The 13,277-nt window shown below is 43.1% G+C and overlaps 1 protein-coding gene across 3 annotated transcripts in view; it reads left to right on the forward strand.

Annotated features, from left to right (window-relative positions):
- Positions 1 to 13,277, forward strand: part of evlb (Enah/Vasp-like b) — a 50,972-nt gene that overhangs the window by 2,306 nt on the left and 35,389 nt on the right. For 2 of the 3 annotated variants that reach the window (XM_035995724.1, XM_031310513.2), the window contains exon 1: positions 9,610 to 10,357. The exons of the other annotated variant lie outside the window; for it this stretch is intronic. In XM_035995724.1, coding sequence (XP_035851617.1) covers positions 10,263 to 10,357 — 95 coding nt within the window. In that variant the 5' untranslated portion in view covers positions 9,610 to 10,262. Of the gene's footprint in view, positions 1 to 9,609; positions 10,358 to 13,277 lie in introns of those variants that run through there. 3 annotated transcript variants of the gene reach the window in all.

Here is a 13,277-nt window from a genome sequence, read left to right on the forward strand (position 1 = left end):
GTTGAGTTGTGTGTGTGTGTGTGTGTGTGTGTGTGTGTGTGTGTGTGTGTGTGTGTGCGTGTCTTTGCTGGACTACTATAGTATGCCCATTTGTAGGGCACAAACAGATGTTTTGTGCTGTGATCTAAAGAGCATTGATCTCCATGCTGTGAGCAGTTCAAACATGCATTACTCTAGGTCAGACATACAGCAGCATCAAGGCGAACTGCAGGAACAGAGTTATTTTGAAGTGTTTTTAAAAGTCACAGGTCATTGGCAGGGTTTAGATTTAAAATTAGCATTTGTTTTGATTCTAAGGTATCACATCATATAAAGTCCCCTCTGGGTATCTTCTAGAAAGAGAGACTCAGACTAGTCTCCTCTGTTGTTTAAACAGAAAATGAACAGCCATGTTTAATGTATCATCTAATATAATTGTTTGAATGTGGCCATAAATCCAACTAACCGTCATGCTTGAACGGGTTTATCCTTTTACAATAACCGAGGGAGTCAAAAGCTTGAAACCAACACAGCTACAGTATCTGTTTCTCATTAGTCAATATGAGACACATTAGTTTCAATTATGTCCAGCTGTGGAGAGGTTGAAGGTGCTGTAGGCCTCTGGGGGAACATCCTGGGACAGTAAAGCTGGGCTTGGTGATTCTAGTCTGGGATTTGGGTTGAAGGACTGATCCCTGGCTCGATGGAGCCTGAGTGTCTGGTTCCTCTGATCTTTCCAGTTTCCTTCTCCGCCATCACTCCCTCTCTCCCACGTATTGATTAATAGACTGTAAAGGCAGCAGTCTCTAGTCTACTGGTCTGACACAACACCAATAACTCAGAGTTAGCAGTTAGCTCAAAGCACCGCTGTACCAAAGTACAGCTTCACAGAGCCACTGGCATGGCCGTAGAGTCTTGTTTTATTGGTCAATCATTTAAGTCATTTTTCAAGCTACTTTTCTCAGTTTAGTATTACATTGAATATTTTGGGCTTTTGAACTATTTGTGAGACAAAACAAGCATGTGAAGCCCCACTGCTCATACTAAGTTAGAGACTTTTGTCCTGTAATAAGACTATACTGACTGAAACATTTCTCTCTTCACAGAGAGATCTGAAGTTAGATGACCCACTGATTTCTTATTGCAGTTTCCGACACAAGGCACTTGAATAATCCTATGTCAGCAGCGGGAGTATTATCATTTAATTTTGTTATTTCATTGGTGGTTCTCTAATCTTAATATTATCTCATGTTATCTAATCAAGTTGTTCTTTCATTTGTATTACCACCTTTGTCATAAAACTGACTCAAGGCACAATTGGCATTTCATAAAGAAATCATTTATAATCATTTCATATTAACTGTCAGTTTATGCAAATGACTGGACATGTGATGTGCTGTAAATAACTACACAGATGTAGGTGCCACCTCGACTAAGACACACCAAGATGAAGCCCTTTGTACCTGTTACCTACATGTTAAGTGGCATATTTTTAACTAAATGACTGCTTTGTACATTTGCTTGTGGCTGACCCAGCCCTCTCATAAAGTCTGACAGCAGGATTGATGTGTGGCTCTGCCTGCAGCCTGAGCCAACCCGTGCTGGCCTCCCACCCATTGCCATTACCTCCATTTGCGTGGATCGGAATGTTTCATTATGCTCTAAAAGTATAGTGTGGGCTTTTATCGATCCAGCATCATCACTGTTGCCTGATGCATATTGACAGGAGCAGTTGGTGTGGTATGTGTTTGACCCATAAGAATACCAACATTAATAGTAACTGTGTGCTGAATTAATGCAGGACAATAGCGAACACATAGATGTGAAATCAGCTCATTCATAACAACTGGCAGGCTAATGCAAATGCACAGAAGTAGGGGTGGGGGAAAAAAATAGAAAATCTTATGTATCGTGATTTTTTTGCGATGATTTTTAGAATACGTTATTTTATATATATATATATATATTTTTTTTTACCAATGATTCACCTACATATTTTCTGATATACGGTAACACTGACGGTGACTACATCATATCCATTTTCAGCAAAACAGAAAATGCAGAAAACCCATGTTATGTACTTCTTAAATAAATGTCAGACTGACTGACTGACGTGTGATGTGCATTCTTTTTAGAAAACAGTTAGTTTTTAGAAAATGCCTGATGATATATTGTCCCTAGAAGTGTATAATTTAACTTTTGTTTTTGTTAAAGAAGGAAAAGAAAATCGCAATACTCAATACTATCGATCGCAATACTTCTAGAATCGCAATAAATGAAAATCGAATCGGCACCCATGTATCGTGAAAGAATGGAATTGGGACAAAAGCATATCGTCCCAGCCCTACACAGAAGTGTGAAAGTGAATGTATGGTTTCTTATTGCACTGTAGGTGCGTTGTAAGAGGAACATACGCTTCAAAGAGAGGGGGGGGTTGGCAGTTCCATAATACACCTACAACCTAACCTAAACCCATATTATGTGCATCTGGTGCCTGCCCTGAAATAAATCAAAATGTCTTGGTTTATGGTATTGCCTGAAATGGTCATAGTCTGCTTTCGTGTTCCACTTCCGGGATTGCTCCGGTGCTGCAGTAAATTCTGCCAAATGCATGTATTTTCCGTTTCCTTATGCTTTCTTTGTGTTGCAATTTTAAATTCGGTGGATTTATGAGAACTATTGTTGACTGCTCCTCAGATCTCTGCAGGGTAAATGGAGACAGCTAGCTAGACTATCTGTCCAATCTGAGTTTTCTCTTGCATTTTGCAGCAGCTCAGTGCAGAGTTTAGCACCGCCCATGACAATTCTGATTGGCTTAAAGAAATGCCATTAAACCACAGCATGTTTTCTCACATCCCCGAATGCTTTGTGGAGTAGCCAGACCCTCTTTCAGCACGCTTTGGAGGAGGGTCTGGCAAAGCGAGACTAAATAGTCATGACTAGCAGTTGGAGGTCAGATTTCTCTCTCAGTGCACAGCTGCGTGCTTTGAAGTCGCACAGGTGTGTGCTCTTGATTACACCCTTGAAATTTTCAACCCTCAATGTGGTAAACACTACACTGCTTTGTAACACGTTTATGATGCTAAAAATAGGCCTAACATCAGTGTTCAATACAAGGCGTCATAACTGCTTCATACCCATTAAAACCCCATCTGGTGAATAGTTAAAGCTGCTATGATATTTTCATATGAATAATGGATCAAATGACTATGTCTGTGTGGAAAGGGTCACTCTGGACGAGCCCACGGATAATTATCACCTGGTTCCCTTCAGCTTTACAGAATCTTTCAGCATCTTTGTTGTCACTAGTCGTGGTTCCATTCATGCATTTTTATGCACGTTTTGAAGAATCACATTAGAAAAGCTGAATGGAAACAGCTGTATTTGATAATAACTCCCTTGGTTGCGCAAAAAAGGTTTTACGCTCACTCGAGGTGGCATGACCGGACAGTATGAAACATGGCTAATACTCATGGACATAAAAGAACAACTTGCTAAATTGAACCAAATGCCTAATTACCTCTCTCTATTTTTCTCTTGTAGGTGGGTTAGATGGCCAAGGCGACTTGTTTTGTTTTCAGGTTAGCAACCTCTGCATCTTTTACTCTGTTTACTGGCTGATTACAGCCATGTGTAGCCTATAGCGCTAACTTTTGATGAAACTACGCTGTAGCCTAGTTTATTCGTTCAAAACCAGTTGATTGAAACGCACCTAATTCGCATTTCTTTTTTTTCAACATTTTAAAAGTGCGCTTAACAATTTGAAAGAAAACACTTAGGCGTAAAAACAGGGTCAAAATTCACACTTGTAACTCATGACTTGTGCTTGTAACTTCAGGGTCGCACAGGCAGATAGGAAATATGTGTGTCCGTTGCTCAGACTTTGTGAAACCTGACTGTTGAAAATATTTCTCCACAAATTTGAATTACACATGCACAAAATAACTCTACAGTTACAAACTTTTTTACAAGCTCAAAATATAAATGACCCTTTTTTGATCCCATAGAACACAGCTATGGTTTTGTTTAGCAGCTGGAGCCAGATAGTTTCCTATTTGAGTTAGTAGAAACTGAAAAAAGAGCAAAAAGGAGAGTGATTATTGGACTTCCATTCGTCAGGTGGTCACAAACACGACTCTAAATGAATGCTTAATCTGCTAAATCAGCTGGATGTGTTTACAGCTTGTTTCCACTGCACAAACGTTTCCAAACATCTGTTAAATGCAGGTGTGAATATATCAGTTTGAAATGTGGTTTGAAAAGTTAATGCAAGTTATTTAAAAACTGATTGCTGTTTTGACAAATATACTACCTCTATTGATTATTGATCACCACTAGCTTTTGCATGTGGGACACTTGCAGCTAAAATAGATAATGGTACGTCATTTTGATGGGGGGTTAACAGCGCTTGTTGGAAAGTTACAATTAATCAAAAGTAAAGGACAACAGCTTATAGGCTACAATGACAGATGCAAACATAGTCTCCTAAACATTACAAATATATACTTCTATGTTTTCCAAATACCAGTAAATACATTTAGAAAGAAACCCAGATTGACCCAGATTATGCTTTTTTGTAGATAATGAGGAAATGTTTAATATAAGCATATTTACACAAAATGTTCATACTGAGCATATCTGCAAAACTTCCAGTGACAGAGATTTGTTTTGCAATATTTGCACATGGCATGAATAACATATTTGGTTATGTTTAGGCTGTTCAAAGCACTTGGTTAAGGTTATGGAAAGATTGCGGTCTTGCTTAATACTAAAAAATGGACTTCTGTGCAGTGCACGTATGTAGTGTATTCGCATAGGGTTGTTGTTGAGTCTTTTTATACTACAAGCTGCAAAAAACTGTTTTCTACAAGAATGCTGTGACAATTCTGTGACAACGTATGAGCGCTGAAAGTTCAGCAGCTTGTTGTTTTGCTACTCTGCTTGTATTGCAAGAAAACAATTAACGGCTGTGTATACATTTGTATACTGCAGAAGCTGTAGTTTACAGATTGCACCGCGATGCCTGTGCACAAAGCTGCAGCCACATCACATCTGTGACAACAGCCACATTTGTCATAATGCAGTCGGACAAACACGGCACAAAATGGAAAAGGATGTTGCACACTATGATACATCCAGTGTCAGGTGTAAGGCCCTGTGTCCTGTCTCTGTTGTGAATCTGTTTAATAACACAGTGCATTCTGGGTGACAGCAGTGTGGTTTGTGAGTCATAATTATGCACACTGAGGCATCACAAGGCAGAGTGCTGAGGCTGATCCACACAGACGTGTGTGTGTGTGTGTGTGTGTGTGTGTGTGTTTAAGAGAGAGAGAGGTAATCAAATCTTTGTGAATGAGAGGGAAATCACTCCCTCCTCTTTCCCCCCGCTCTGTCCCTTCCCCCTCTGTATCTCCCGTGCCAACTCCCATTGGTGTGTGGCGTAATTAAAATGATCGGCTCATGTGAGTCAGACAGTGTGTGCATGTGTGTATATTTGGTTGCAGCTGAAATTCGACCCCCAGGCCTGAGAGGATGAACTAGTGTGAGTTAACCAAGTAGACAGGAAACGTCCTCCTCTCTGTCACACCTCTCACACTCATTTAATCCCTTTTCTTTCTCCACCTTACTTTTATTCTAGCGTGACTGCATACCACCTGTATGCAGTTGTGGGTGTTTGTGGGGATGAAGGGACTGGGAAATCAGATTGGATTATACCATATGGATTATACAGAACGGCATGGGACTGGATCGCTTTATTGCATGTATTTGGACAGTGACACATTTCTTTGTTGTTTTGACTCCAGCACATTGGAAAGGAAATGAAATAACTGCAATGAGGTCAAAGTGTGTGCACTCAGCTTTAATTTGAGGGTGTTCACATCTATGTTCGGTCAACTGTATAGGAATTCCATACCACTTTTGTCCCCCAATTTTAGGGGTGTGTAAGTGTTAAATCAATAAATCAATCAGAGACGTAGTCAAAAAAAAGTGTTGAAGCTCAATTTCAAATGACCTGGAACCACCACAGAAGACTAGTGTAGTGGATCTAAAAGGAAGAGTTAAAATTGTGCAGAAACCCCCTTTAGCAGATAGAAAATATCTCTTCAGGGTTCACAAAAAGATGCAAACCCCTGATATGGTTACAGGTCTAGTACATCAATTTCCTGTAGACTACTTGACGAATGAGACGAAGGTCAACCAGAGCGATGGATAGAGGAAAATTCAGGGGAAGATGGGCACAGCTCAGTATCCAAGAACAAAATGCCACCTAATCTGTCAAACTGTAGTTACACATAGTATCACACATTTCCCAAATTTGATGTCACTTTTTCCCGCAGCTTCTCACACAGCATCATTTTTCTCCCATTTTCACCACAAAGCTCCATCACATCCTCCTCTCCTCTCCTCTCCTCCCTGCCACACACACACACACACACACACACACACACACACACACACACACACACACACACACACACACACACACACACACACACACACACACACACACACATTTACTCAGTCATGCTGTGTGTCAGAGAGAAGGCCATCTCTCCTGCTGTATGCTAATAGGTTGTTAGAGTAGCACTTGGCTGATCTCTCTCTCTCTCTCTCACACACACACACACACACACACACACACACACACACACACACACACACACACATACACAGTCAATATACACACACACATACGCACAGCAGAGACGGAGGTGTGTAGCTTTGAGGATTAGAACACAATCTGCTTCCGCGGTCTAACCTGAGAGAGAGAGAGAGAGATGGGGGATGGGTGTTATACTGTAAGTGGAGACTGGATGTCTTTTCACCCTTCCAGTTCTCCTCTTTTCTCTCTCTAGCACTCCCCTGTTATCCTCCCCCATGTTCTTGCCCTCCCTCTGACTCTCTCTCTCTTTCTCTCTCTCTCTCTCTCTCTCTCTCTCTCTCTCTCTCTCTCTCTCCCTCCCTTTATGCAGTTTATCTCCATCCCACCCAGGCATTTAACTCGCTCTACCTGTCTGTCCATCTGTCTCCTCCTCTAGCCCCCTCCCTTTTCCATTTTTCTTTTACACTCCAACCTCCCTCCCCTATGCTCTCTCTTCCCCATCTGTGACCCCTGATCTGTCAGTCTGCTGCATGTTCTTTTCTTGTGTTTTACTCCCTTATGCTTTCTGCTCACGGTGACAGTTTTCATTACTGCTTAGATAAAGACCAAGGATCTAGAATATGATGGTGAACAAGTCCTTCTCTTCTTGAACAGAAAAAAAGAGAGAAGGATGAATGACCTGAACAGGAGTTGCTGTTCAGAAATAACATCCCTCTTAACAATGCGATTCAGTGTCATATTCAGCTCTTGGGACTTATTTTTTTTACAAAACAAGAAAAAATGCTTTGGAGGTTTTTAGCTACAGTAGCATATCGTTTTTTTTATTTTAAAATGAATTTTAAAATTGTAATCCTGCTAATAATCCCCTTTTTTACTAAATGTATTGGTAATCTGATTACATCTTTTTTTCTGTAACTTTAAAGGAATACAGTTACCTTTTTTTGTATCCTAATTACGTAACCCTGTTCCATGTATTCCGTTACTCCCCAAAGCTGCCTATGCAAGTCAAAGGCAAGCTGTGATTGAGTGTCAGGCTCCAATGTGTATTCCACTGGATTTTAAACCTTATGATGTTATCATTGTAATCCCGGCACAAAATGTCTGTGTTACAAACTGGGGCATTGAGTTTGAAAGACATGGGTGTTTAAAGGCGCTGACACACAGAGCCGATTATCGGCCGTCGGACAGTCTGGCGAGGTCGGTGACTCGAGTCTGTTCGGTGTGTTCCGTGCCGTCGTCCGTCGGAGGAGCTGTCGGCCTTCATTTTGGCCGACCCGACATGCTCAGTCGGAGACAGGGCAGTCGGGACTCACCCGGAAATGGCGAGCGGATGAGCATCTCAAAATCTGACGAAAATCTTTTAAACTGACCTTTGTCGATTTGAAATGAAGACATATTCAGCAACTGCATGGCCTATTTCTCGCTTAAAATGTTTTCAGAAACACGTTTCGGTGAACTATTTTAGTACAATATGAGATCGTATTCTGAACAAGCCGCCATGACAGTCTGGCTGTGAATTTCCGGAGAAAAGAGACCCACGTGACGCGTTCGTCCTATCAGCTGCTGGTTTTCATTTTCTGGGAAACAATACAGAGAAGCGCCGCCTGCTGCTATGGAGACGTATTACGCGCAGAGCGCACGCTCAAGTCGGCGTCGCCTCATTGTGTTTTGAGGCATTTTTTTGGACCTCGGGGTCTGATCAGTCCGACTGCCTTTTCTGCCGACGGTCGGCCGTCTGGTTGGTGTGTAACAGCTCTAACAGGCAGGGGAAGTCTAATGTAAGATGCTATTGAGTTGAATTATGGGAAATGTAGGATCAAGTGTTTTTGACGTTTGGCCCATACTAGTCAGCAAACCACAGCTTCAATTTTGACCATTCTTTTTTTAATCAGTCTCTTGCAAGCCTCCTAACTTTGTGGAAGTGCAGTACTAAATCACTGTGCTTAAATTGCTGTGGAGCTGTAATGATGCCTCATTTGTCCAAGAAGGCTAAATGATGCAAGTCATTGCAAGCAGACATTTGCATGTAGCCTAAAGTAAATATGTTTTTTTCCAGGGTCTGGCAAATATGTGAACTAATATCACACAGATATAAAAAAGGACAAGGATGACATTTTATTGGCACAAAGAATTGTCCACTGCCGTCCACACCGATTACAGAGCAAACCGTGCCATACAACAGTTCTATAGCCAGTCCCATCAATGAAATTGCCTGCTGGCAAAACACAGCAGAACAGATGTGGGTGATGTGAGTGGAGTGAGCTGTGCTATAGCAGAAAGAGCCCACGGGTGGGATATTTTCCTGGAATGTCAAAGTATGTACAGTAAATATGGGAGGGGTTTTTTGGTTACTGGCAGGCTGCTGTGATGTGGAACCTACCCAGAAGATTAGTGTTATAGCCACACACCACTTACTGTATATAATTTATAATCTGCATGCATCTGGATAAACAGAGCATGGGAATATTAAAGGGGCAAATGTTGGCATTGTACGCTCAAATTTGGTATGTTTCATTGATGTAGACATTGACCCTCTCCAAAGCCAATTGAGCCACAACTTCCAACAAAGAGATCTATTGCTTTTTCTCCAACTGTGTCCCTTGTTGCTAATGAACCTCCAGTAAAAGCTGCCAGATCTGTGTGTGTGTGTGTGTGTGTGTGTGTGTGTGAGAGAGATTGTGTTGCATCCAGAGCTCCACCCAAGCCCGGCATGCCACATCATGTGCGAGAAAACACGGGAGCCATCAGATGAATTAAAAATCTGTTGCTCCTCCTCCTCGCCTCCCCCCCATGCGGGCTTACGCATCCTCACCTTGGCCAATCGAGAGCCGAGAGAGGAGAGCAGGGAGGCGGAGGAGGAGGAAGGAGAGAGAGGGTGGAAGGAGGGGCAGGACCAGTCGCCTCCGGGGCTGGCGGCCCATCATTCTTGTCACAGCTGGGAGGGGAGGATGGGAGGGATGGAGGGATGGAGGGAGGAGGAGGGATGGAGAGGGAGGAGGTAATCCAATGAGACACAGAGAGGAGAGCCAGTGCGAGGGCAACGCCTCACAGCACCGGGAATCTCTCTCTATCTCCATCCCTCTCTCTCTTTCCCCCCTCCTCCGTCTCTGAAGCGTAAAAGCCAAAGGACTCTCATCTCCCATTCAGTTTCCTCTGTATGTGGCTGAGCTGGGCTGCTCTCACATTTTTAAGCCTTGCTTTCCCCCACAGTTCAACATTCTCCTTCATTTCTTCCTAATTTTGCTTCTCTACGTGCTAAAGGATGAATTATTGACCACAAACCAGGATTATTTTTTGTGTCTTTAGGAGGCAGCATCTTTTACTGGACTCATCTTTGTTCTTGTGCTCACAGCTGCTGAGTGTACAGTGGCTGCTAGTGGGGAAATAGGTTAGTGTGCCTGTTCGGTGCTGGGCAGCAGAGGTGATTGAATGTGCTGTACACGGAGGAGACGAAGAAGAGGGGGATGCCTTCCTGGCGGTAGCGCTCTGTAGCCCTGCGACCACTTGGGGAGAAGGTGTCTGGGGTTGCTGGCGCTGAACTCTGACCTTTAGCAAAAGTGTCAGCGAGGAAATTTAGGACAGACAAAGGAAAAAGCAACAAATAAAGACGTTTTTTCTTTCTCACATTTTTGTAGTTGCTAAACAGGGCTGACCTGTGTGTCTGCTGTGTGTGGACACCATGGACATCAACCTTCAGTCGCACCGGTTTTACTTCCCCCAGATCTACTGTGCTGAACCGGGAGCACAGCCACAGCTCACTGAGTTCAAAGTCAGGTAGGCTTTAAGGGTGGGAAAGGTGTTTACGATGGACCCATCAATACATGAGAGATCAAGTACTTATTCTTGACTGGTGGAGACACCCAGGTCTGATGTCTCCATTTGCTTTTGTCAGTACCAAGTGCCTCTTAGATCCACCCAAAATGTAGCTAGAGCATCATAATTGTATTTCCCAACAGATCCCCAGCTGCTGCTGCATATGAAGCGTTTCTGTGTATGATGTGAGCGGATGGTTGCCCTTGCAGGGGGATGGGGCTGCATGCTAATGTGTTAGCTAGCTGTGCAGAAAAGTGTTAGGCTCCTGGGAGAAGCAGAGGGCATTGATGGCCTATGGAGGAGCTTGCCAAGTTTGGGCAGAGGGGATGACAGTGCTGCAGTTGTGTAATATTTGCCATCCAGGCCCCTGTGGCCGCAGTATCCCTCTTGTTTGCCGCCTCTGTGGCTCTTTTGTTCTTTGTGTTAAGGCCTCTCTCTTTCTTTATCTGCCACTCTTTCTCTCCAATCAACGCCGAAAAGTGCTCAGGGTGGCTTGTTGCATTCACAACCGACGCCTGCCATCATGGTCGCAGAGCGCTCAAAGACGCATGCTCAGACATGCAACAGCTTCCCTGCTCTTTGTCTTGTTGAGCTGTAATTGTGCCGGATGGAGCTGTTGCATTCAGGCATGCAAGAAGTCTGAGCTGTTGCTGTGGGACATCCTCATAAGAAAACATTTGTCTTTTCAGTCCAATGAAGCACTCATTCACTATTGTTTCAGTTTCTTTTTAGCAATCTGTCCTTGTATACATCCCCATCCATCCATCCATCCATCATCCATCTTTCCATCTATGCATTCACGTTTTGAGATGTCCTTGTAATCTTGTGTGCGATACGTTTGACGATTCCTCCTCTAACAGCTCTGATTAGTGCAGCTTTAAGTCAGAGCTCAGCCAGAGTTTTGTCCCACTAAGCAGCTTTTAGTTTGGCCAGTGCTCCAGGCTGGAGCAGTTTTATGGGGCTACAGCGTGTCACTATCATGGCCTGGCCGAGCTCCCTGGTGGCTCCACGGGAGTCTGAGGGCGTTCACAGCTGGGCGAGGAAGAGAAAGAGAGGGAGGCTGTATACCCAGTTTACTAGCTGTCTGTACCCACTGCATTTAGTCTTAAACTCTTATTTACCGTACCGTACATGTCATACCTGCTCTTTGTAACCCAGGTTAGTATTTCACTTTCTGGCCAGAAGGGTTAAGTGTTTTAAGCCTAATAAACAATTTCACAGATTTGATCCAATGCAGTCTCACCTCAGTGACCTTCTGTGAAATGTCCACATCAGGAAATGTCAGCAGATATCAGCGTTTGACATGTCTGTGTAGACTGCAGCCTTAATGAAAAAAACTACAGTCTCGCACATTTCTGGTTGTGCCTCGCACCTCTCCTCTTCTTCACTGGAAAAGAGACACGTTAGGGAGGCACACCAACACACACAAACACACACTCACACAAACAAACCCTGTGTGCATTTGCAGAGATTAAAGAGGTTTAAAGTGCGTTGTGGTTTCATGTGTTTTCACAAAACCAATCCAGGCCCTTAAGCAATATTAATGTTTCATAAATCAGATTTTATGCAATGGATACTCATTTAGGAAAGCAGAGAGAGATATTTTAACTGAAAATACACATAAACAGACTGATCTATTTCTGAGCAGATTAATCATATTTTTCCTGGCTGTTGAAGTTAGTTCAGCTCACAATAAACAGGAAATGGACACAACTACACAGCAGCATTAACAGCTATATTATTAGCGAGGTGAGCTCATTAGAGCTGAGTGCGAGGGAAGAAGAAGGAGGAGAGAGATTGGAGATAGAAAAATGAGAAATCAAGAGAGACAGAGAAGGAAAGAGAGAGGGAGAAGATAGAAATGAGATGAGAGGGAGAGAAAATAAGAGCCCAGGAGAGAGAGGGGGGATGGTGAGAAAAGCAAAGCCAAGCAAAAGGAGAGTGGATTGTAAATGTGAGAGGGAAACAGTCAGACGGATGGAGGTGGAATTAGAGAAGAAAGCAGGAGCCGGTGTGATTGTGAAGACAAAAAGGAAATCATTTTTGATGATGGTTTCTGTGGGGTTTTGGTGTGGCACACACCTTTGAAAAACCTTTGTGAGGGATCCTGGGATATTAGCTCCAGCCTGGGCTCCATGGTGACCGAAGTATAGGCACAGTATGGCCAGATAACCATGACAACCAGTGCTGGCCAATCCATGGGAGCATACAGACATGTATGCATAGAAATGCACAGTGTGAGAGAGAGAGGTTCTGCTTCAATGCCTCTTAAAGCTCCAAGCAGAAACCTAACCTTCTTGGTAATGTGTGTGTGTGTGTGTGTGTGTGTGTGTGTGTGTGTGTGTGTGTGTGTGTGTGTGTGTGTGTGTGTGTGTGTGTGTGTGTGTGTGTGTGCGCGCGCGCGCATGTGCTTAAGCATTTCAAAATGTCAGTTTTTGATGACCCACCTAATGTTGGTTGCTTGTCAGTGAGCAAAGTGGCCTATTTTTGGCATCATGCCTTAAAACAAAAACAACAACTGTGACAAAAATGTTGGCCAACATTGACAAAATACTGCTAGCGATGCTACTGTGCTGAAGCTAGCCATTAGCCATTCTTCCCTTCAGGTGTAATACCCACCTCACAGTGATATGAATTTGTCTCCTCGTGCAGGAACTTCAGTAGGCTACACATTAAATATAGATGATTGAATGAGCATGATTTTTGGCTGGTTTAACTACTATTAACAATTAAAAAGCACGCATTACATAAGGAGGCAAAAGCTAAAGGTGTTTCTTTCTGTTCTCAGCTGACACTGTTCTCACGAGACAACAGCAGCATCGTCATATGCTCAAATATTTAAAGGGACCTATGTTAAATTACTTAACTGACATGGACTTCG

Source organism: Sander lucioperca, chromosome 19, assembly GCF_008315115.2.
Source record: "Sander lucioperca isolate FBNREF2018 chromosome 19, SLUC_FBN_1.2, whole genome shotgun sequence".
In the NCBI taxonomy this organism is placed as follows: domain Eukaryota; kingdom Metazoa; phylum Chordata; class Actinopteri; order Perciformes; family Percidae; genus Sander; species Sander lucioperca.